Source organism: Kickxella alabastrina (assembly GCF_025024165.1).
Source record: "Kickxella alabastrina strain RSA 675 chromosome Unknown BX661scaffold_18, whole genome shotgun sequence".
Taxonomy (NCBI): Eukaryota; Fungi; Kickxellomycota; class Kickxellomycetes; order Kickxellales; family Kickxellaceae; genus Kickxella; species Kickxella alabastrina.
Genome location: NW_026251489.1, coordinates 370252 through 389814, shown reverse-complemented (window position 1 = coordinate 389814; position 19563 = coordinate 370252). Strand labels below are relative to the sequence as shown.

The 19563-nt window shown below is 49.3% G+C and overlaps 7 protein-coding genes across 7 annotated transcripts; 3 read left to right on the top strand and 4 right to left on the bottom strand.

Annotated features, from left to right (window-relative positions):
• Positions 1 to 701: 701 nt before the first annotated feature.
• On the bottom strand, positions 702 to 866 carry BX661DRAFT_135161 (uncharacterized protein; the record flags this gene model as incomplete). The annotated part of the gene is made up of 1 exon (XM_051532649.1): positions 702 to 866. A coding segment is annotated over one exon (165 nt), but the record flags the coding sequence as incomplete, so codon positions are not given.
• A 4573-nt stretch (positions 867 to 5439) lies between these two features.
• On the bottom strand, positions 5440 to 6352 carry BX661DRAFT_185566 (uncharacterized protein). Its single transcript, XM_051536815.1, has 2 exons — positions 6214 to 6352; positions 5440 to 6086 (listed from the first exon to the last, which is right to left on the bottom strand). Exons 1-2 carry the CDS (start codon positions 6260 to 6262, stop codon positions 5449 to 5451), a joined length of 687 nt encoding a protein of 228 aa, XP_051390243.1. The 5' UTR covers positions 6263 to 6352; the 3' UTR covers positions 5440 to 5448.
• A 994-nt stretch (positions 6353 to 7346) lies between these two features.
• On the top strand, positions 7347 to 8655 carry BX661DRAFT_185565 (Septin-type guanine nucleotide-binding (G) domain-containing protein). Its single transcript, XM_051536814.1, has one exon. The coding sequence runs from the start codon at positions 7532 to 7534 to the stop codon at positions 8507 to 8509; it is 978 nt and encodes a 325-aa protein (XP_051390242.1). The 5' UTR covers positions 7347 to 7531; the 3' UTR covers positions 8510 to 8655.
• A 6-nt stretch (positions 8656 to 8661) lies between these two features.
• BX661DRAFT_185564 (uncharacterized protein) lies at positions 8662 to 12169 on the top strand. Its single transcript, XM_051536813.1, has one exon. The coding sequence runs from the start codon at positions 8870 to 8872 to the stop codon at positions 12110 to 12112; it is 3243 nt and encodes a 1080-aa protein (XP_051390241.1). The 5' UTR covers positions 8662 to 8869; the 3' UTR covers positions 12113 to 12169.
• Positions 12170 to 13323, bottom strand: BX661DRAFT_185563 (uncharacterized protein). The gene has a single exon (XM_051536812.1). The coding sequence runs from the start codon at positions 13219 to 13221 to the stop codon at positions 12181 to 12183; it is 1041 nt and encodes a 346-aa protein (XP_051390240.1). The 5' UTR covers positions 13222 to 13323; the 3' UTR covers positions 12170 to 12180.
• Positions 13324 to 13343: 20 nt separating this feature from the next.
• On the bottom strand, positions 13344 to 14383 carry BX661DRAFT_185562 (uncharacterized protein). Its single transcript, XM_051536811.1, has one exon. It carries the CDS (start codon positions 14177 to 14179, stop codon positions 13448 to 13450), a length of 732 nt encoding a protein of 243 aa, XP_051390239.1. The 5' UTR covers positions 14180 to 14383; the 3' UTR covers positions 13344 to 13447.
• A 647-nt stretch (positions 14384 to 15030) lies between these two features.
• On the top strand, positions 15031 to 16455 carry BX661DRAFT_206665 (transferase; the record flags this gene model as incomplete). Its single annotated transcript, XM_051538636.1, has 1 exon — positions 15031 to 16455. The coding sequence occupies one exon, from the start codon at positions 15031 to 15033 to the stop codon at positions 16453 to 16455; it is 1425 nt and encodes a 474-aa protein (XP_051390238.1).
• Between the last annotated feature and the right edge of the window lie 3108 nt (positions 16456 to 19563).

Below are 19563 nucleotides of genomic sequence, written 5' to 3'. Positions count from 1 at the left end.
GAGCGCTGCCTGCCGGCACTTGTCGGTGTGTCAAAGACCATCGAGGCGGCGCTCGAGTCGCCGCCAGCGTGGTGCACCTGCGAATTGCAAAGAGACACATTGTCCGCGCCCATGTCGTCGCGATCACCGTCGGCATCGGCATCAGCATCATAGCTAGACTCAATGTCGTCGTCGTCGTCGGGAATCGGGTGCGGGTCGAGAGACGCGTTCATGGCGCTCAGCACGCTCATGATCTTGTCCTTGATGTTTCCTGGAATGTCGCCCTCGAGCCGCTTGCTCCCCGTGGGCGCCTTGCGCTTGGGAATCGACGGCACTGGCTCGGGCTGCGCTTTCGCCTGCACTCCTGGTGACAGGTGGCGTTCGCGATCTGCACGCTCCTTCTTCGGAATAACGTACCCAAACAACTCAAAGACCTCGGGGAATGCATTGCGCAGGCGGTCGCGCAGAGACTGTCCTGGACGATCGTTGAGCTTCAAGTCCGCGTCGGCCGCAATCTTTGTCCAATGGTTGGCATGTCGCAGCACGCCAAGGAGCAGCCGGCGGTCCTCATCGTGAGTGTAGTTGCGCGTGGGTTTGCGTTGCACCCGCTGGAGGCCCTGCAGGCGCTGCGAGTTCGGCGGCAACGGCCACACGACGTCGGGCTCCTTGCCGTTGCTCTTGATGGTGTTCTTTGGGTACGGGCTTTGGGCGCACTCCTGGGCACGGATTGTCCGGAACCTGTCCTTCAGATCGACCGATGTGCGACAGTTGAACACGAAAGTCGGATCGTCAAGGATTTTCTTCCACGCACCAACGCCGTATTTGCTGCACCCGCGCAGCAAGCTTTCGGTCTCTTCTTCGGTCCACTTGCGTGCCGCGCGCCGAATATCAGGGTGCGGCGTGGTTTTGGCCGAGCGATCAGATGCTTGGCTGGATTTGCGCTTGGCTGGGCTCTGGTGTGGGGTGCTGTTGCCGTCCTTGCGCTTGCGCTTGGACATGCCAGCAGATATAGGCATCACTGCCGCATCTGTTTCTGCCTTGATAATGTCATCGTTGGCGGCGCACTGGTGGTCGTCGACCATGATGTGATCCGGCCTAATAGAGCCCGAGACTACGGCTGCCGCGGCTGCAGCAACAGCAGCGACAGTCGCCGCGCTCATACTCCCGCTGTCAGGCGTATATTCATGCTGAGTTCCAAACTGCGTCTGATTGTGCGTGTCTCCAACAACTGCGGACAACATCCCGCCGTCTGCGCCCGCCGTCGTGGCTGCAATGTGCTGCAGTGCCTGGGCCAAGTCCTGGTAGGCTGAGCTGGTGAGTGGAGCGCCGTAATGTGTGCTGAAACCACCCTGGTCATTGCCAGGACCGCCGCCAGGACCCATGCGACCAAAGCCGTTGTTGATCCCAGACAGGGTCAAGTTGGCATTGGAGATGAGCTCGCTGTGCGTCAAATACGAGTTGTCGACATTCTGGTTCTGCTGGTGCTGCTGAAACTGCTGGCTGTGCTCGCTCTGCTGCTGAGCTGCAGTGTTGATGTCTGAACTGGTACCCGAGGACTCGGCAATAAAGGCCGCAGCGTTGTTGAGAAGGGCCAGAAAGCCCATATCAGGCCGTCGCTGGCCAGCGTCCGACGCGCCAGGCACGGGTGCAGATCCCTCGCGCGGCTGGTGATCAAACGTGGCATGGCTGTGGCGGGGTGTCGACATTGTGCTCTGTAGTCTTCCTCCGGGTGTGCGCGACACGGGCCATATCCCCGGAGCGTTTGCTGCCGATCCAGAGCCAGCTACAGCAGCAATCGCAGCGGCAGTGGCAGTGGTGCTTCCGGCGATGCCAGCGCGATCCTGCCATGCAGCCAGCACGCGGGCGGCTGCGGCTGCAGAGTCGCCGAGTGATGACGAAGACTCGGAAGAGCCGCTTCCGTTGTGTTCCGTGTCTGTGCTAGTGCTGCTGTCGTCGCTGATTTTGTAGGGGCGCATCTGAGAGACACTGGTGATGGTCGACGATGCTGATACAGCGGAGACTGGCGTAGTGACCGCAGCAACGAGCTCGTGTGATGGCGGGGTTTCAGAGTCGGAGTAATAGGAGATGAACTTGTTTACGAGCTCGGACCCAGACGTGCTCGCTGTCAGTGGTGCTGTTGTGTTTGCGATGTCTGCTGCGTGGAACCCACTGCTAGTTGCCATTGGAGACAAGGGCCGGGAAACAAAAATATAGAATAAAAGAGAACGAGAACGAGAGAAAATTAAAGAGCGAGAGCGAGAGCGTGCGCGAAAGGCAGTTTAAATTCAATATACGCGCGTTTGTGTCTATGGTACGTAGAAAACGAGCGCCCTTCTTTTGTATGGTGTGCTTCCTAAAAGACAAAAAGGGAGGCAATTCAAATAACCACCGAAACAAGGTGGGACAAAGAGAAGAAACAAAAACTGATTAGTGAGTTTAAATAATATAAGACCAAATCGAGCACACAGCAAAACGAGGTCGAGGTCGCTTGTAATTATTTATTTTTTGAACAAAGGCACACAAAAAGGCAACACTGTCAAGCAAACAAACAAGACAAGAAAGGGGCTGCGGTGTCTGTGTGCACTGTGGTGTGTGTCGTTTAAAAAAAGAGCAGTAAGCGAACAAAGTGGTGAAGTAAAGGTATAAAATAAATGAGCAAGCACGCGTGCTCTTCTGACCACAACAGCGTGGAACATACCTTCAGAAATATGAAAAGTGTGGAGAGGTTGCTTATTCTGCTCCAGCTAACGCACGCGCACACAACGCAAGGGTTTGGGTTTACAAAAGGCAAGAGCGAAAGAGCGAAAGAGAGATAAAGAAAACCTTCAAAGACAGAGCTCGGTCTATCTTGGTAGCGCGTGTGCAGTACTGTCAGTCTTGCGAGTAGCTCTTATCGACAGGATAAAAATAAATGGTGGGATTTTGTTCTAAATTGGCAACGTGCTCTAATAGCAATAAAGAATAAAGGGGGAGAGAAAGAGGGTGGTGTGAATCGGAATGAAATAGAAAAAGAATAATTAAATTGGAAATGTCCAGCGAATGAAAGGCAAAGGAGGAGGAAATATGTGACTGAGCAATATGAGAAAGGGCACTTTTGAAAACGAGTATTTGGTTCTAAAACTAAGCAAAAAAGGAGTGGAATTGTGCACCGTTGTGTGGGAATAATAATAGGCTGATCTCATGTTTGAGCGACCTAGAACGTCAGCTCGTGCCGCTTGCCCCTTTTTGGCTGTTTTGCTTTGGCAGCAAAATAGGGGAAAGGGGTCTGGGCCGGCGTCGAGCAAAAGAAAGAAAGAACAATGCCACCTGAGAAACTAACTCTGACTGGCCCTTGTTCTGTGTAGCTCATATTGATCTGGCCGCTTGCGCTCCTCTTTTCGCGAGAAATGCAAGCTCAGGAAACAACGGGAAAAAGCATGCGGGTGCGGGTGCAAGTCCAAATGGCATCGAATGTGGAATGAGCTCATCTATTTCTGCTTGAGGCAACTGTATTTTTGTTTTGGTGCTGTGGACCAAGATCGGCCTTTGTTGTGAGCGAGCGAGTGTGCAAGTTTGTGTGATAAAAAGTCGTCATTATGTCGTGTATTTTGCTTTGTCTGTCCGCATTGAAAATGCATGTCAGTTGCACACACCGACGCAACACACAACACGCGGCATTGGCCTTTTGAGCCGCCCAAAAGAATCACGCGAAGAATGCCATTACAAGTCGACAACACACACGTCATTGTGAAGCGTAAAACAATGAGTCCAATTGATTGTTGGTTCAAAAAACGAATTTTCTCTGTGAAGGTAGGTGCTCCATTGAAAGATCAAAAAAGTTTAGAGGGGCACGCTGGGCGGATCGAAAAATCAAATGCAAATTTGTCAAAGCGTCATTGTTTTTTCATAATCTTCGGTGGGCACAAGCGATTGGATGCCGATACAAGGTCAGCGGCAGGGTGGTAAGCAAGGTGAGTAGATTTTGTGATGGGCTGAGAGCTCGTTGAGGATAATATGGCCCGTGGGGTTTGTGTGCTGTGCGCAGAATACGAGAAACAAAAAACAAATAGCAATTAGACTGTTGATAAGTGTTTTATTGAGGACAACAATATCGGATACGAAGGGTAAAAGAAGATAAAGATAAAGGCAAGTGTAGTAGCCAAGTTAAAGTTGCGAGGTTTTATTTTTTATGGAGCTGTTAAAAGTCGGCAAAAAAGCAAAGGAAAAAAGAGGTGCAGCTAGGCAGGACACATGAAAGAGGTGTTGTGTTTTATTGTTGCAAACAATGAGGAGGAGGGTGTGCGTGTACCAAACCCAAGCTGCTCTTGCTTTTGTCTGCTCTGGAGTAGGGTACAAATGAATGGTATAAATCTCTTCGCGAGTTGATCGCGTTGCTGTATGAAATATTCAAAACCTATTCCTAAATTTCATATTTACCTTTTGCAGTGTTTTCCGCTTTCTTCTTCTGTTCAAGCTGACACTGTGCCCATATAAACGGATCAATATATAACGACGTGTGCGCCTGCTACAAGCTTCTTGGTTGCCTCTTCAAGAGGGGAATAGTTGAATTTTTTTGTGAGTAAAGACCGTAGCAAAAAGTGCAAAAAATGTTTAAATTTTGTTTAGCAGAATTGAAAAATACAGGGTTGGGGGATAGTAAGGTCGACCAAAGAAGGATGAGAAGTGAAAACGAACAAGACACATACAACTTGCCATTTAGCATTTGATTTACAACACACCCACATACACCCCCACATACAGGCGCACAGTTGCATGGTTGCCGCTATTTGCCACCCCATCGCATAAAGCCCGATATCATATGATTTAGCCATTATTGCGGAAAATTGAAAATGTTTGTGCAGTCAAGGGACAACGGGTGCAAAAAATTCCACAGGCACGTGCCAATAAAATAGTTTTACAACTTTTGCGCGCCACTTCTATTGTTAAAAAGTTTTATTCCATCCAAACATTGACAACTACTAAAAACACACAAAACAAGGAATGTACAACGCGGTGTCCTTGGCCATTGAGTTCAGCAAGGAGCGGCAGAATTCACGCAGCAAAACAGACTGGCAGTTCAAGCGGCCAAAAAGGCGCTCGAAGAGTGGATCGAGCAATCTAATGAGGAGTACCGCAAAGAAATCAAAGAAACAACAGAGAAAATAATTAGGGAGGACTACGCCAAAAGATACGCGCAATTCAAAATGCTGGAGGAGAAAGCCGCTCAGGCCAAGGCCCGCGTAGACGATATCCGGGCGGTCGCATTTGAAAGGCTCGAACAGGCCGAGAGGATCAGGAAAGAGTGTCACAACCAGGTGGATGGCGAATTTGAGAAGACCCGGGACTCCATTATTCAGACACTCAAGGAGCTTGAAGAGGAGGCAAAAGAGATCCAGGCAATGTGCGTGGAGGCCATGAAATAATGACAAGTATTTGGAATGCAAAGTGTATTTTTAAATATATAAAATAGAATAGAAATAAGTTGGTTTTTTATAGGAACCTTGTGCCTGTCAGCGCAACTGCGGCAAAAATGGCAGCAGTCAGGGCGCCGTTTGCCATTGAGGGGACGGCAGCACTATTGGCTTTACCAGCGGGCACCGGGCCGCCTCTTCTTTTGGGACTATCGTCCTTAGGGCCCTTTTTTTCCTTGATCTTATCTTCCTTCTCCGCGTCAGCGCCCGTATTGACATTGATCACCTGCTTCTTATCTTCCTCGTTTTCCTTGGGCTTAACTGGCGGCTTTGGGGGGCTTCCCGTCGTAGGATCGTCGTACTTTTGAACCATGACCTTGAGATCCGGCGCATTCTCTGTGTTGCAAGCCAGTCTCGAGTCACAGCTGTTGAAGCAAAACGCCTTCTCGTTTGCCGCAATATTGCTGTGGTCGCAGGTGTTGCGGCATTCCAGGCGTTGGACTTCGCAGACGCGCTGGTAGGCCGGCCATTGGTAGCGGCGGATGGCGGACTCGGCACCGTTTGTGCAGGTGCATTTGGAGCCCAGGGTGTTGACATTGCAGAAGGCTTCACGGGTGGATGATTGGCCGCCGCAGATGTTGGTGCAGAAAAGAACTTGCTCAGCGCAGAGCTCTTTGCGGATTTTCTCAGGCATCTGGGTGGTTTCCCAGCCGGAGACTACACCTTGAGTTGTATGGAAATAAGGAGTGATTGTTTTTGGATTTAGCATTGCAATTTTTTTCCAAGATATACAAGACATTGTGTGGTGCGGTGTGTTGATTTGCATATTGTATCCTATGCTTACCGAGAGTTGCGGCGAAAAGAGTTGCAGATAGTTGTTCAATGAGGCGCATGTTTCGTGTATGAAGTCGGATTATGTATTATGGATGTGTGTGTTGTTTTATATATGAGAGTGTGCGCGTGTGAATGTAAATGTAATAAAATAGTGATGGTGATAGGAATATTTTGCTTGAAAATTTCAGGAAAATGACAGTCAATTTATACTAATTTGTTATCATAATTTGCAACTCTTAACTAGTATAACTAACTTTCCAATTTTTCTTAATCGAGCATTTAGAAATATATAGTGAAACTAGCATGTGCGCATGTCAAGCATGACTTTCAAACCAGCTTAAAAGTTTTATTTTAAAATAATAATGCTGATTTATACACGTGGAGCATACACATTTCCCCGTTGCACTTTGTGCTTTGCCTTTGATCTTCCCCTCTTACCACGCACGCACCAATTATTGAATTAAAATCAAGCACAAACAAAAACGAAAGGGTTACTGGTTGATTTCTAGATTACTTTTAATTATAATCGTAACGGATGCGCACATTGTTTTTTGGCACAAGCTATGCTATAATTTCATTTTGTTTTACCAACCATAGTGGGAAAAATAGGGGGGAAGGAAAAAGCAAGCCACATTGATTTTGTGTTAAATCGGATGGGTTGAGAATGCAAAACAATTAGCATATGCGACATTTTTTGTCAATAGCCGATTTATCATTTGTATTTTTTGTTCATGAATTATTGTGTGTCGGAAACACGTTTTACAGCAAAAATCATTTAATGGAGTAGTAGAGAACGATTCTGAATGGGGGGAAGGGGGTGGGGACGGAGAGGGATGACGATATAGAAAGAGAATGTTTACGGTTTTTTTGTTTTTAATATCGCATTCTTCTGAAAGAATGCATTACTATTGTTTTTTGTTTTTATTGCATACATGGTTGTAAAACTCTTTCCATGCGGAGGATATACAAAATAAAAATTGAGAAGAGGGGGAAGGAGGAGAAAGGAGGAGGTAAAAATAATGAGGAGAGGATAAGAATATTTGGAGAAGAATGTAAAAGCAAGTTGGTTCTTCCTCTCCGGAGATAAAACTAAGAATAAAGCCAGGTTGGTCAAAGACATTCATTTCATCAGCTATAATTTCAAGTGTTTACTCTCTCTTTCTCTTTTACTCTTACTCTTTCCAGTTTACATTCTTATTATTTTCTAATTTTTGCACTCCTCATTATAATTTTTTTACTCTCTCTCTTCATTTCATCAATCAAACCACAAAACTTTTATCCAACATATTTTTTATCGCATTAAATAATTTAATTATCTTTTATTAGCAATGAAGGAAGGATCCGGTGAAGACCAAAACGTCGCTCCCAGCATGTACAGCCATGTATCTCGGCCCAGTAGTCACCGCAACAAGAACGCCAGAAAGGGACTCCCCTTTAACGTCATGCTTGTCGGCGAAAGCGGCCTCGGGCGCAAAACTTTTCTCAACACGCTCTGCGAAAGCGCTGTAATCACTGGCTCCGAGGTAACCAACGCCGAGCAAGCGCACATAGCCGAGCCCATGCAGTTCAAGAACTACACTGTAGAAATGGATGAGGACGGCATGAAGATCATCCTCAACATTATCGACACTCCGGGATTCGGCGACGGCATCGATAACGAGCAGTGCTTTATGCAGATCCAGGAGTACCTTGAATTGCAGTTCGATAATGTTCTGGCGGAGGAGAACCGGATTAAGAGAAACACCAAGTTCAACGACTCGAGAATCCACGCGCTCCTCTATTTCATCTCCCCAACGGGTCATTCCCTGAGGGAAATCGACATTGAGCTGATGAAGCGCCTGGGATCCCGCGCCAACATCATCCCCGTAATCGGTCGGTCGGACAGCCTGACTCCGCGCGAACTCGTTCTATTCAAGCAGCGCATCATGTCGGATATTGTAACCCACAGCATCTCCGTGTTCAACTTCCCTGACCTCGATGACGAGGATGAGGATGCCGTGGAGGAGAACTCAGAGCTCCGCGCCATGCTGCCCTTTGCCGTGGTCGGCTGTGAGGAGGTCATCAATGAGGATGGCAGACCGGTTCGTGTGAGAAACTACCCCTGGGGTGTTGTGCAGGTCGATAATGACGAGCATTCGGATTTTGATCGTCTGCGTTACGTCCTGCTTAACTCACATATCAGCGATCTGCGCGATCGCACGCAAAATGAGCTCTACGAGATGTACCGTACAGAGAAGCTGTCCGGGAACACCTCGGTGCTGGCGAACAACACAAGCCAGGCAGTGATCTCGGCGATTGGCGCGTAGTTATTTTTCATTTCATTTCATTTTTATTTTGTATTGCGTTTGGGATGCGGCAAGTGCGCGTCAAGTGCGTAACCAATATTTTTTGTTTAATTTAAGCGAATCGATATCATCCACTATTATATTTTCACGTGACAGTGAATGCGATCGTCCCAAAGGCAAAATGCTAGGCTTAATTTTGGTTACACACACGGAGCAAAAAAAAATATAAATATCTTTTCTGTCGCGTAAGCCCTCTTTTGGTTCTTTATATTTTTCTTTATTTTTGTTCTGCTGCCATTTTACATATATATTTTTACATAAACACACACATTCTGTTCTTCTTATCCTTCTCTTTTTCAGATAAGCGTATCAGAATTTAGCATGTCCAACTCGGCAGCAGACTTGTTTGACGACGAGTCCGACGATAATAACAACCAGTACTCCGATGAGGAGGAGGTGAGCTCGCAGAGGCGGTCGGATACGCGCAAAGCGTCGCGGTACAGCGACGACGACGAGGATGAGGATGACGAAGATGAAGACGAAGACGAGGTGTACAATGGCAAGCGCGGCAGCACCAGCGCAGCAATATCAAAGCGGGGTGGCAAGCGCAGAAAGCGCACGCGCACGCACAACTTCCTCGATATCGAGGCCAGCGTCGACACGGATGAGGAGGAGGAGGATGACGAGGACGGGGCACTGGGCGACTTCATCGTCGACAACGAGGCGGAACTGGCGTCGGCCGAGCAGGACGCGCTCCGGCATCGCAGTGCGGCGCGCTCAGCGGTATTCCACGACGACGAAACGTTGGACGCTGATGCGATCGAGGCGCAGCTACGCGAGAGGTACAGCGGCTACGGGCGCGCGTCGATGAAGGCGCCGGGGCCGCGCACGGGCGGCGATGGTGAGTGGACGCCGGCGCGGCTGCTGATCCCTGGAATCAGTGACCCGCACCTGTGGATGGCACGGTGCGTGCCGGGCAAGGAGCGCGACGTGGTGTTTGCGGCGGCACGGCGCGTCTTCCAGTGGGCGTCGTCGGGCAAGTTCAACGGCGTGTATTCGGTGTTCAGCCGTGACGGGCTGAGCGGCTACGTGTACGTCGAGGCGCGCAACCTAGCAGACGCGCAGGCGGCGCTGGAGGGCATCTCGGGCGCGTTCGCATTCCGCATGACGCTGGTGCCGATCGACGACATGGTCGACGTCGTCAAGATCAAGGCACAGCAGTCGCGCCTCAACCCCGGTGCCTGGGTGCGCGTCAAGCGTGGCAACTACGCCGGCGACCTGGCGCAGGTCGTTGCGGTCATCGAGGCGTCTGAGGCTGTTGAGGTGCGGCTGCTGCCGCGCATCGACTACGCGCACGAGGGCCGTGCAGCCAAGGGCGCGCGCCCTGCGCCGCGGCTGTTCAGTGTCGAGGAGGCGCAGCGCGCCGACCCGCGCGGGCTGTCGTCACGGCAGAACGAGATCCTGTGGCGCGGCGACCGCTTCGTTGGCGGCTACCTGCACAAGGACATGCGCGTGGCGTCGCTCCAGACAGCCGACGTCAGCCCGACGCTCGACGAGATCGCGCGTTTTGCGGCCGGCGACGCCGGCGAGGACGGTGACGAGCAGGCGGCCATCGCTGCGCTGGCGTCGCAAGCAGCAGCAGCGTCGCTGGACCTATCGGGTGTTGCGGCCAGCGGGAACTTTCAGCCTGGTGATGTCGTAGAGGTGGTCGACGGCGACCTGGCCGGAGTTGTCGGCACTGTGCGTAGCGTCGACGGCGACGGCACCGTGCGCGTGGCGCCCGAGCTGGGTGGGCTGCGGCGCGGCGCCGTTATGGGCTTCCCGGTGCGCCAACTGCGCAAGCGCTTCCGCACAGGTGACCACGTTCAGGTACAGGCCGGGCGGTTGCGCGGCGCCACAGGTATGGTGCTGGCCGTGGCCGACGCCGTCGTCACTGTGTACACGGACGTCGACAAGGCGGAAATCCGCGTGCTGTCCAAAGACTTGCGTGTGTCCAGCGACGTGGCCAGCGCGGCGCTGGGCGCTCCAGGTGCGCAGGGCCGCGGCGGCATCCAGGTGCATGACCTAGTACAGCTGGACGCCGGCCAGGTCGCCGTGGTGCTGACGGCCGCGCGCGACACCGTGACTGTGCTGGACGACCGCGGCGAACCCCGCACTCTGCCGCTGACGGCCGTGCGTGCGGCGCGCGGCGGTTTTGAGCGCAGCGGCGTCGACTTCAACGGCGCGGCGCTGCGGCGCGGCGACCATGTGCGTGAGGTTGGCGGCCAGCAGCGCTCCGGCTCAGTGCTACAGGTGACGCGGTTCGCGACCTTTGTGCTGCCGCGCGACGCGCCGGCCGACGCGGTCTTTGCCGTGCGCACGCGTCAGCTGGAGTCCCTGAGCGCGCGTGCGACCGCGGCACTGGAGCCATACGCGACGCGCGTCGACCGGACGGCGCCTGGTGTGCGTGGCCGCGGTCGTGGCGGTGCTGCGGTACGTGGCGGGCGCGTGGGCGCGCTGCGCGGGCGCGACCCGCTGGTGGGCAAGACCGTGGTGGCCACGCGTGGCCCGTACAAGGGCTACGTGGGCATAGTCAAGGACGCGGCGGCGACGTCGGCGCGTGTTGAGCTGCACACCAGCGCGCGCGTCGTTAACATTGACAAGGACAAACTAGCTGTGCGCCTGCCGTCGGGCGACACTGTGCCGGCGGTTGACTTTGCCACCAGCTCGGGCGGTGGCGGTGGCGGTGGCGGGCGGCCACCGCCTGCTGCTGCTGTCACGTCATCGTCGGGCGGCGGGTGGGGAGCGCCGTCTGCGCGCGGCAGCAGCGGCGGGTACAATGCACCGTCGTCTGGTGCCGGCGGCTGGGATGTCGGTGGCTCGTCGTCGGCTGGCGGCTGGGACGCTGCACCCGCGTCATCAAATTCTGGCGGCGGCGGCTGGGGCGCTGCGCCCGCGTCGTCAAATTCTGGCGGCTGGGCGACTGGCGGCTCTGCTGCTACGCCCTCTTCAGGCTCTGGTGGCGGCGGCGGTTGGGACATGGGCACAGCTGCGGCGGCCACCACTCCCGGCGCGTCGTCCAACTGGGGCACGCCCGCTGCGGCGCCGTCAAACTGGGCAACGCCGGCTGCCGGCTCCAGCACGGCGCCCTCTAACTGGGGCACACCGGCGCCACTCACGCCCGGAGCGCTCCCGCAGACCCCGGGCGGCCCATACGAGACGCCTAGCTACTACGACGCACCCACGCCTGCGGCTGCGCCATCCACCAACGACGACAGCAGCAATGGCAATAGCGGCGGTGGCTTTTTCAGCTGGGCGGTGCCGCGTGTCCTTGTAGAGTTGGGCTCGTCCGGCCAGCAGCGTGCGACCATCCGCGAGATCTCCACGGACCGCGCGTCGGCCACGCTGGTGTTGGAGCATGGCGGGTCCCAGCGTGTTGACCGTGCGTCTGTGGCGCGCATGGATGTGCGGCCTGTGCGCGCGGAGAAGCGCGACCGCGTGGTTGTTATTCGTGGATCGCGCCGCGGCGCTCTCGGCACTATGGTTGGCCGCGACGGCTCCGAGGCGTTCTTCCAGCCCGATGGCGACTCTTCATGGCACTCGGAGCCGCTGCGCAACCTGGCGGTGTACAGCGACAAGTACTGAAAAGAAAGAGAGCGCTTGAAATACCATTCTAAATAATCACAATCTTTAAATAAAAGTATATTACATTTTCAATAAAACACGCTACGTGTCAGGTGGATCGGGATATCCTGCATTGCCTCGGCATTATCCTTGGCATAATCCCACATGTAAAAGTCTATCAAAACAGCATTAATGTCCTTGCATCCGTCTGCTTGAAGCTGGCGGCGGATGCACTCGACAGCCCAAATGCTGTTTGCGCGGATCTCGACCTCCCACGGGTGTCCAGACGGCAGCCTTCCGTCCTCCCTCAAATGCCTCATCAGCCTGGGCGAATACCTTAGGGCGCCAAAATGGTACAGAGCCTGGGGCACGCGGTAGTCAGCAAACATCGTCACCTGGTCGATGTCCTTAAACGCACCAGCACCACAGCCCTCAAAGCATGCCCACAGGTCAGCCACCAGGATCTGCGCCCGCTTATACATGGCCACCGACTTTCCCCTATACAAGTGCTCGTCGCGAAAGCATGGGAATTCCCCTACCACCCTCTCGGCTACTGCTTGTGCTGATCCATGACATTCCTTTAGTAAATTGGCGAACCTTCCCTGGTACTTATCCACTAGCACGCGACCGACCTCATGCAGCACATGGAGTCGCTCTTGGAACATGGGTATTTCCTCCTGTACCCGGGGATCATCCGTGCGAAACACCTGTCGCAGCTCCTCCTCCGATATCCGCGCATATACCCGGGCATCCGTCAGATCCACACCCTCACGCTGAGCGCGATTCACCGCTGCGCATAGTGACCAGTACCCGCGGTACGTCTTCTCATCCAAGGTCACCGCGTATTGCTCATTGGTGGGGCGAGTGGTCCAGAAGGAAAAGTTTAGTGCGTCGATGAGGAAGATCCACTCGATGGCGGATGAGTCGGCGGTTTTTGGGTTGAGTGGGTGGGATTTCCAGCTGCTGGTTGAGTAGTTGCTTTGCTTCATCCGATGTTGGATCTCCTTGGTGGCATGGAGGATGCCCTTGGTTGGAACGGAGACGTCGTGGCTGCGCCTACTGATGAACTGTGCTGAGTCTAGTACCCGCTTGCTGGGGGTTGTTGTGCGCGGAGTGCTTGCAACTGTCATTTTTTTGCTTGGTTTTAAAAAGGTATCAATATATATTTTAAAGAGATAGAATGCAAAGAAAAAATATAAAATGAATCATAATGAGTAAAAAAATTTTATTTGTTTTCTTTTTTGATCTTGCCAGAAAAGAAAAAAACCGCGCGTTTGATCTCTGAACTTTTATCCTTCCCTCTTTCCAAAAAAAGCCAATCTCACCCAGTGGGAAAGAGGCAGATTTTGCGAAAATCTACGAATCGATTAAAAGCCACCGCAGCGTCACCGATATCCTCCTCCCCAGCACATTATCCACCTCTCCAATGCGCCTAGGAAACCCATGGGTCCATTGAAATCTCGCCTCTCTGCTCAACACATAAACGTCTCCCACCCTTACATCTACCAAATATCCACTACTACCCTCCTTCTCCTCCGCATACCTCTCCGCTCTCTTCCTTACATCCCCATCAACCTTGATCATACGCATTTGTGCTGCACATCCAAAGCTAAACCCACATATACCATCCCCAAACCGCAGTAAATCCACATGGTCCCCAATACCCTGCCCTGGATCGTACATGTTTATGATCGCTTGGTTGAATTCGTGACCTGGAAGAAGCTGCCGCGCTATATATGCGAGGTACCCTAGTGGTGTGGCAGGGTTGAGTAGAGTGCCGAAATGCAAACCTTGGTTTATACCATTAATGGAAGACCCGAGGGAGGAGGAAAAGTACCTAGATTCGAGCCAGTTGAAATAAAGCGCGCAGAGGTCGGGAGAAATCAAGTTGCGCGAAATCAATAGTCCTGGAATGTCTGTAATACATTCAGGCTGATGTCCCAGTAACTGTAATGATGGTGGTATGGGGAGATTTAAGACAAGGTTGCGCTCTAGTATTTCGCCTTCATCTAGGAGAATATCTAGGTCAGAGTTGCTGTCTGACAGGTGGTCAGCGCCAAAAAGGTCTTTGTGCAAGTCGTCATCCATATTTTATATTTTTCAGAGTATATAGAGAATATAGTTATATGAAAGTTAGGTGTTAGAGATTATTCAATCAAACTAATAATAAAATTAAGACTCGGCAAGTCTTGTTTAATGATGAAAATTGAATATTATTTTAGAACGAACTAAATGAAAAATTAGAAAACACCGAACGCGTACCAAACAACGCCCCCTATGGGGACCAATTATGGACCTATGAGCCTGGACAAGCTATCGGCAAGTCTCGTTTAAGGAGGAGGTATGAGCTTTTTTTGGTGAAATCTAATGTTTGCAAGTTGTGGGCAACAACAAAAAATGTTCTCTGTAATTACTAAAATTAAAATAAGGTTTTTGCGCAGTAAAAGTGATCTAAGTCGCAATGCAAAGACATTCTGGTTGTCATTACATTGCTATCACAGGCACAGGTATAGTAATAATATGTATGCATTCTACGAGATTATTTACATATTATAGTAGTGCCAACACATAAAATATGTGATCCCCCATTATAGATCAAAGTTTGGGAGTCACTGACGCTGAGCCACTTTGTATCTACAAATGAATTGCAATTGTGCTGGAATGCCAAAAAACAAAGATATAAATATGTTTTATCACCTATGCATGCACTATTTCATATTTTTCTGTCACCTATTTGGATTCAGTATATATTTTTATATACATTACTGTTTTATCAGGACCAGGCAATGACTATCCACTAAAGCAATATGCGTCATACATGTTTTTAAAAGATCCTGACATGTTTATAAGCGAACAGATGGGCGACAAGAGTTTTTCAATTTTGTTATTTAAATTTACATTTTTATTTTGAAAACATCCAGCAGATTTTAACTTTCAATATGACCGTCGGAAACCACCTTAACCATTTAGCCAAGATCAAGTCCCAGGAGATTGAGCTGAGCATCCTCGACCTTGCCATGTTCAGGCTCAAGGTAGACAGTATCTATCTGTACAAAAACAAGCTCAGCAACCCCAACTTCATGCCTCTAGACGTGCTCGCAGAAAGTCTATGTTTGCTCATTGCCGACCACTACCCAATCCTCGTCGGCCGCCCAACAGTCAATAGTGCTGGCAAGGGAATCATATCGATTGATTCGTCAAATCTCTGTTTGCCTGATATTGCCGAAATCATCGTTGACTCTCCGGTCGAGTCCTTTTTCGAGACCTGCCCGAATGACTCCGAGGACAAGTCCGACATTCAGTTCTTCAACACTCGCAGGTTTTATTGCAACAGTGGGGTTGCGCACCCCCCGCACGCCTCATACCATAGAGACCACTCGGCAGTAATTGTGAGAGTCCTGCGGTTCAAGGACGACTCCTATGTCGGCATCTCGTACTCAATGTCACACTGCATTTTTGATGGAATTGGCGCCATGGCATTTGTCAACCACTGGGGTGAGTATGCGCGAAACCTCGAGGAAATTAAGAACGGCAAATACCAGCTAGTCGAGCCCCCACTCAATGACCGCCAAGTGTTAAACGACTGCTTTTCCAAGGTCGAGCCGCTGGATCTTCCGTTTGTCAGTTACTTTAAGGGCATTTTGCCGCCGCTTCCCGAGATTTCACCCGCGGCCATTGCATCATCGATGCTATCCACACCAGACTTGCAGGCTATTGAGGATCTACATGTGCTGCATTTTAGCCGTGCCAACTTGGAGCGCATCCGCCACCACGTTGACAAGGACCAGACGATCAACGTGGCGTTCGTCACTCTGCTGACCAAAAACATGGTGCAGGCCAACATAAAGGCATTCGGCAAAGCGCCGCAGGCAACGTATGTAATGACACCTTACAATTGTCGCGCCCAATCTACCATTCCAAAGCACTTTGTCGGCAATGCAACTTGTCCTGCCATCGCGCCATTGTCAACACAATTGGTCCTTGATGGATCTTACAAGGACCTAGCCGAGTCTATTAGAGAATTGTGTTCAAAGACCGAGAGTGGCCACACAAAGGCAAACATGTTGCTTATAGAGCACCAACCCAGCTTGTTGTTCCATATTTTCAGCATTTTGTGCAACTCCTCGGAGAGCTCGTATATTAGCATGACCAATTTGCGGTATATGCCATTCTACACACTTGACTTTGGATATGGTGAACCAAGCGTCCTTGGGTTTGACTATTTCCAGATGGAGGGAACAGTTCGTCTGCTGCCAAACAAGCAGGATGATGGTTTGGACTTGTACTTGACCTTCCATGACGCACATTTTGATGAGCTCTGTCAGCTCGAGGATATAAAGCTGTTTGCCAATGTCATTTACTAATACTTTGAATTTAAATTTAAATTTAAATTCACCTCACATGAAAATGAAAAATGAAAATAAAGCTACAACTTGCCAACAATAGTCACAGTACACTCGAGGTCGGACGTCAGCAATGGAAAGCGACTTTGTGTATGGGCGCAGTGCATAGCCAATGCTAAACGGGCGCATCAAGCTGTTGTTGAGCGTTGAGTTATGCCCAAACAGCAAATGATTTACTGAACAATCTCTGCAATTTGAGAGCTTTTCGATTGCATTGTTAGTCAACCACTTTGGCCCGTACGATTTGAACACGGCAACTTGAGAATTTTGAAATATGCTTCGGTTTCGGTTTCGATTTCGGTTTTGGATTTTCCACTGTCTGATTGTGTAATTGCAAGTCATCTCTGCTTTTAGACAAAAATGGAGAGTTGTGTTCAAGGATGGTGTCCAAACTGACAACCATATTGTCAAGATATTTTCGTGATTTTGAAACTGAATACAATGCTTGCCGCGTGCGAAAAACGTATCTTCCTCTATGGCATTACTATCAACTCTTTTGTCATAATGTAGCTTCAAATCTGTTAGATTATTAAACTTTGGCATTGCATTTTCCAAACGACTGCCCGGCTATGACTAAGTGAAATTGTGTGGGACGTTTGATAAATGCAAATGTTTGGGAGCTTTGGTTTTTATACTCGACAACAGTGGTAACGACGTGTCGTCTGTGCTGATACTTAAAAATGTCAGTGCCCTCGAAAACTCGCACTTTTGTGGTTTAATGGCAGGATTACAACTCGGTGCCAAAAGCTGATTGGCGTACCCATCGACCAAAAGCTGGTGGGTGATGGATTTTCCAGGCGGGTCGCAATACAAAACCAAAGGCAACTTGAAAACTCTAGATAATTTCTTGGTAAGCAAATCAACCATGTGTTCTATTGGCCAGACTGGTTCATTCAGCTCATTATCCAACCCGCTTTTATAATACAAGGATGTGAAGCCAAACCAGTCGCATTTTTCGAGTTGCAGGATTTTTTGCGCGTTTTCAATAAAGCAACGTGTTGCTGATGGAGAGGGAAGATAAACTCGCGACTTTTTAAAATACTTGAAATTGACAGTCATGATCGACAATTCAATGCTGTTGAACATTTATACAATGTTGCATTCGTCCTCTGGGCGCCATTTAAGAAACGTGCTGTATTTGATGCAACATATATATGCAGTGCGATACACGATTGGTCTGGCAGCCTCTCTCCAGCCGTGGAAAGCAGCCAGTATTGGCAAAAATAGCTTTCAGTTGTACGCATGCGTTGACCAGCTGACGACATATGGCAGTATTATTTCAAAGATGTTCTGTAGTAGCTGCTTAGTGATGGACGCATTTTTGTTCATAATAAGCAGAAAAATAAAAATAAGGTATTAGAAAACCAAAGAATGCGCATTATAATCTAAAGCTATATGTTGGTTGTTTTCAACTAACCTTTGCTTTCTTTTTTAACCAATAGTGACATTATAAAAAGCGGCCAAACTTTGATCTCAAAGTTACAAACGCTGCTCTTAATGTACTCCCTATGACATTCTATAAATTTACTCGCCCAAAGTGTGAGAATAAGATTTTTCATAAAGCAACCTGAAATTATGTTATATATTACTAGCCATGACATAGTGTTATAGTAAGAGGGGGTGTGAGGAGCACTAGTTGTCTAGTGTTAAAAGTTAGGGGTGATTTTATAAAAGGTTTTATTACTGATGTTTCTAAAGTACTACTAGGGCCAGCCTCATCTTATATATGTTCCCAGTCGCCTTTGTCGTGCACATTGTCCATTGTGCGCTCCGTTGGTGAGAACTGGATCTTCTGCGAGTAGACCGGTATCTTGACAAGTCGATGTTGTGGTTTTCGTGCGTGTACGCTTATGCATGTGCATTACAGGATGGGGGCATGTTTGGGCATCAGTGTGATGCCTCCCTGATTTACACCTGCATTATCCAATTAGCGTCCTATCGATCAGCGCGCAGGTGGGAACTTGTTTCGCGGTTCTCGACCTCAACATCTGCTTCCATATCTTCAGTCTGCGCAACAATAGTATATTATGAATTAGTTAGTACATATGACTTTAGAATAATCTAAAACAAGTTAAAGGGAGAGCATTTACAACCAATTATTGCAACAGTCTGCTAGTTTTGTCTGTGTGTTTCTTAATCCTTAATGCTACGCTAATATTTGTTTTATTGTTTTTCAATTGATATTGTCAAACTAAAATAGCAATGGATATAATTAATATTATTTCAAAATTACAAACAAGGCAGGCACCCTGACTGTTTGTCACAATATCCCTAGCAGAAGCTATGCTTTACTTTGCGGCTGTAGCAATATGAGCTGTGGGGCAAACCACCTTGAACAGACAAGCCGATTGGAAGTGTCGACTCTAATCATTATTATTTAGAAAATTCAATATTTGTAAGCTAGCATACCCAGGGCTGCTTTTTTCGTCTCATTTTTTCCTTTCTTTCCTCCACTCCTAATTATTTTCAAATTATCCTCTATTTTGAATATTAAAACTACAGCTTACAACTTTAAACTACTCGATCAACTGTTATGAGGGGGTGTAAAGAGCACTACAGTGGTAGTGTTAGAAAAGTGGGGGTGAATGCATAAAGGGTTTTATTAGTAATGTTTCTAAAGTGCTGCTAGCGCCAGCCTCATATTATATATGTCTCGTCCTCCTTGGTGTGCACATTTCCAATTGTGCACTCTGTTTGCGAGAACTGGTTCTTCTGCGAGCAGACTGGTACCTTGGCAAGTCAATGTTGTGGTTTTCACATTTGTACGCTTGTGCACGTGCATTGCAAAAATAGGGAGCATATCTAGGCATTATTACTATGCGTCCCTAACTTACTCCTGCATAATCCAGTTAGTACCCTATTAATCGGTATTCAGATGGAAACTTATTTCACGACTTTCAACCTCAGCATCTACTTCCATTTCCTCGGGCTGCGTAACATGATGAGTTAAAAAAATAATACTTTGGAGGTGCGTAAAGTTTCTGTTTTTGGCAATTCCAAGCGTAACTACATTTTATGGAAAAGGTTTGTCCATGCTACTTTTCTTGAAAAGTACGAAAAGTATTATCC

What these genes read in the sequence shown, in the direction of transcription:
- BX661DRAFT_185566 (XM_051536815.1), bottom strand. Translation starts at nt 6,262, where the DNA reads ATGCGCCTCATTGAACAACTATCTGCAACTCTTTTCGCCGCAACTCTC. An exon ending in TCTTTTCGCCGCAACTCTCG is followed by an intron (nt 6,087 to 6,213) that starts GTAAGCATAGGA and finishes CTCAAGGTGTAG; the next exon opens with TCTCCGGCTGGGAAACCACC.
- BX661DRAFT_185565 (XM_051536814.1), top strand. Translation starts at nt 7,532, where the DNA reads ATGAAGGAAGGATCCGGTGAAGACCAAAACGTCGCTCCCAGCATGTAC.
- BX661DRAFT_185564 (XM_051536813.1), top strand. Translation starts at nt 8,870, where the DNA reads ATGTCCAACTCGGCAGCAGACTTGTTTGACGACGAGTCCGACGATAAT.
- BX661DRAFT_185563 (XM_051536812.1), bottom strand. Translation starts at nt 13,221, where the DNA reads ATGACAGTTGCAAGCACTCCGCGCACAACAACCCCCAGCAAGCGGGTA.
- BX661DRAFT_185562 (XM_051536811.1), bottom strand. Translation starts at nt 14,179, where the DNA reads ATGGATGACGACTTGCACAAAGACCTTTTTGGCGCTGACCACCTGTCA.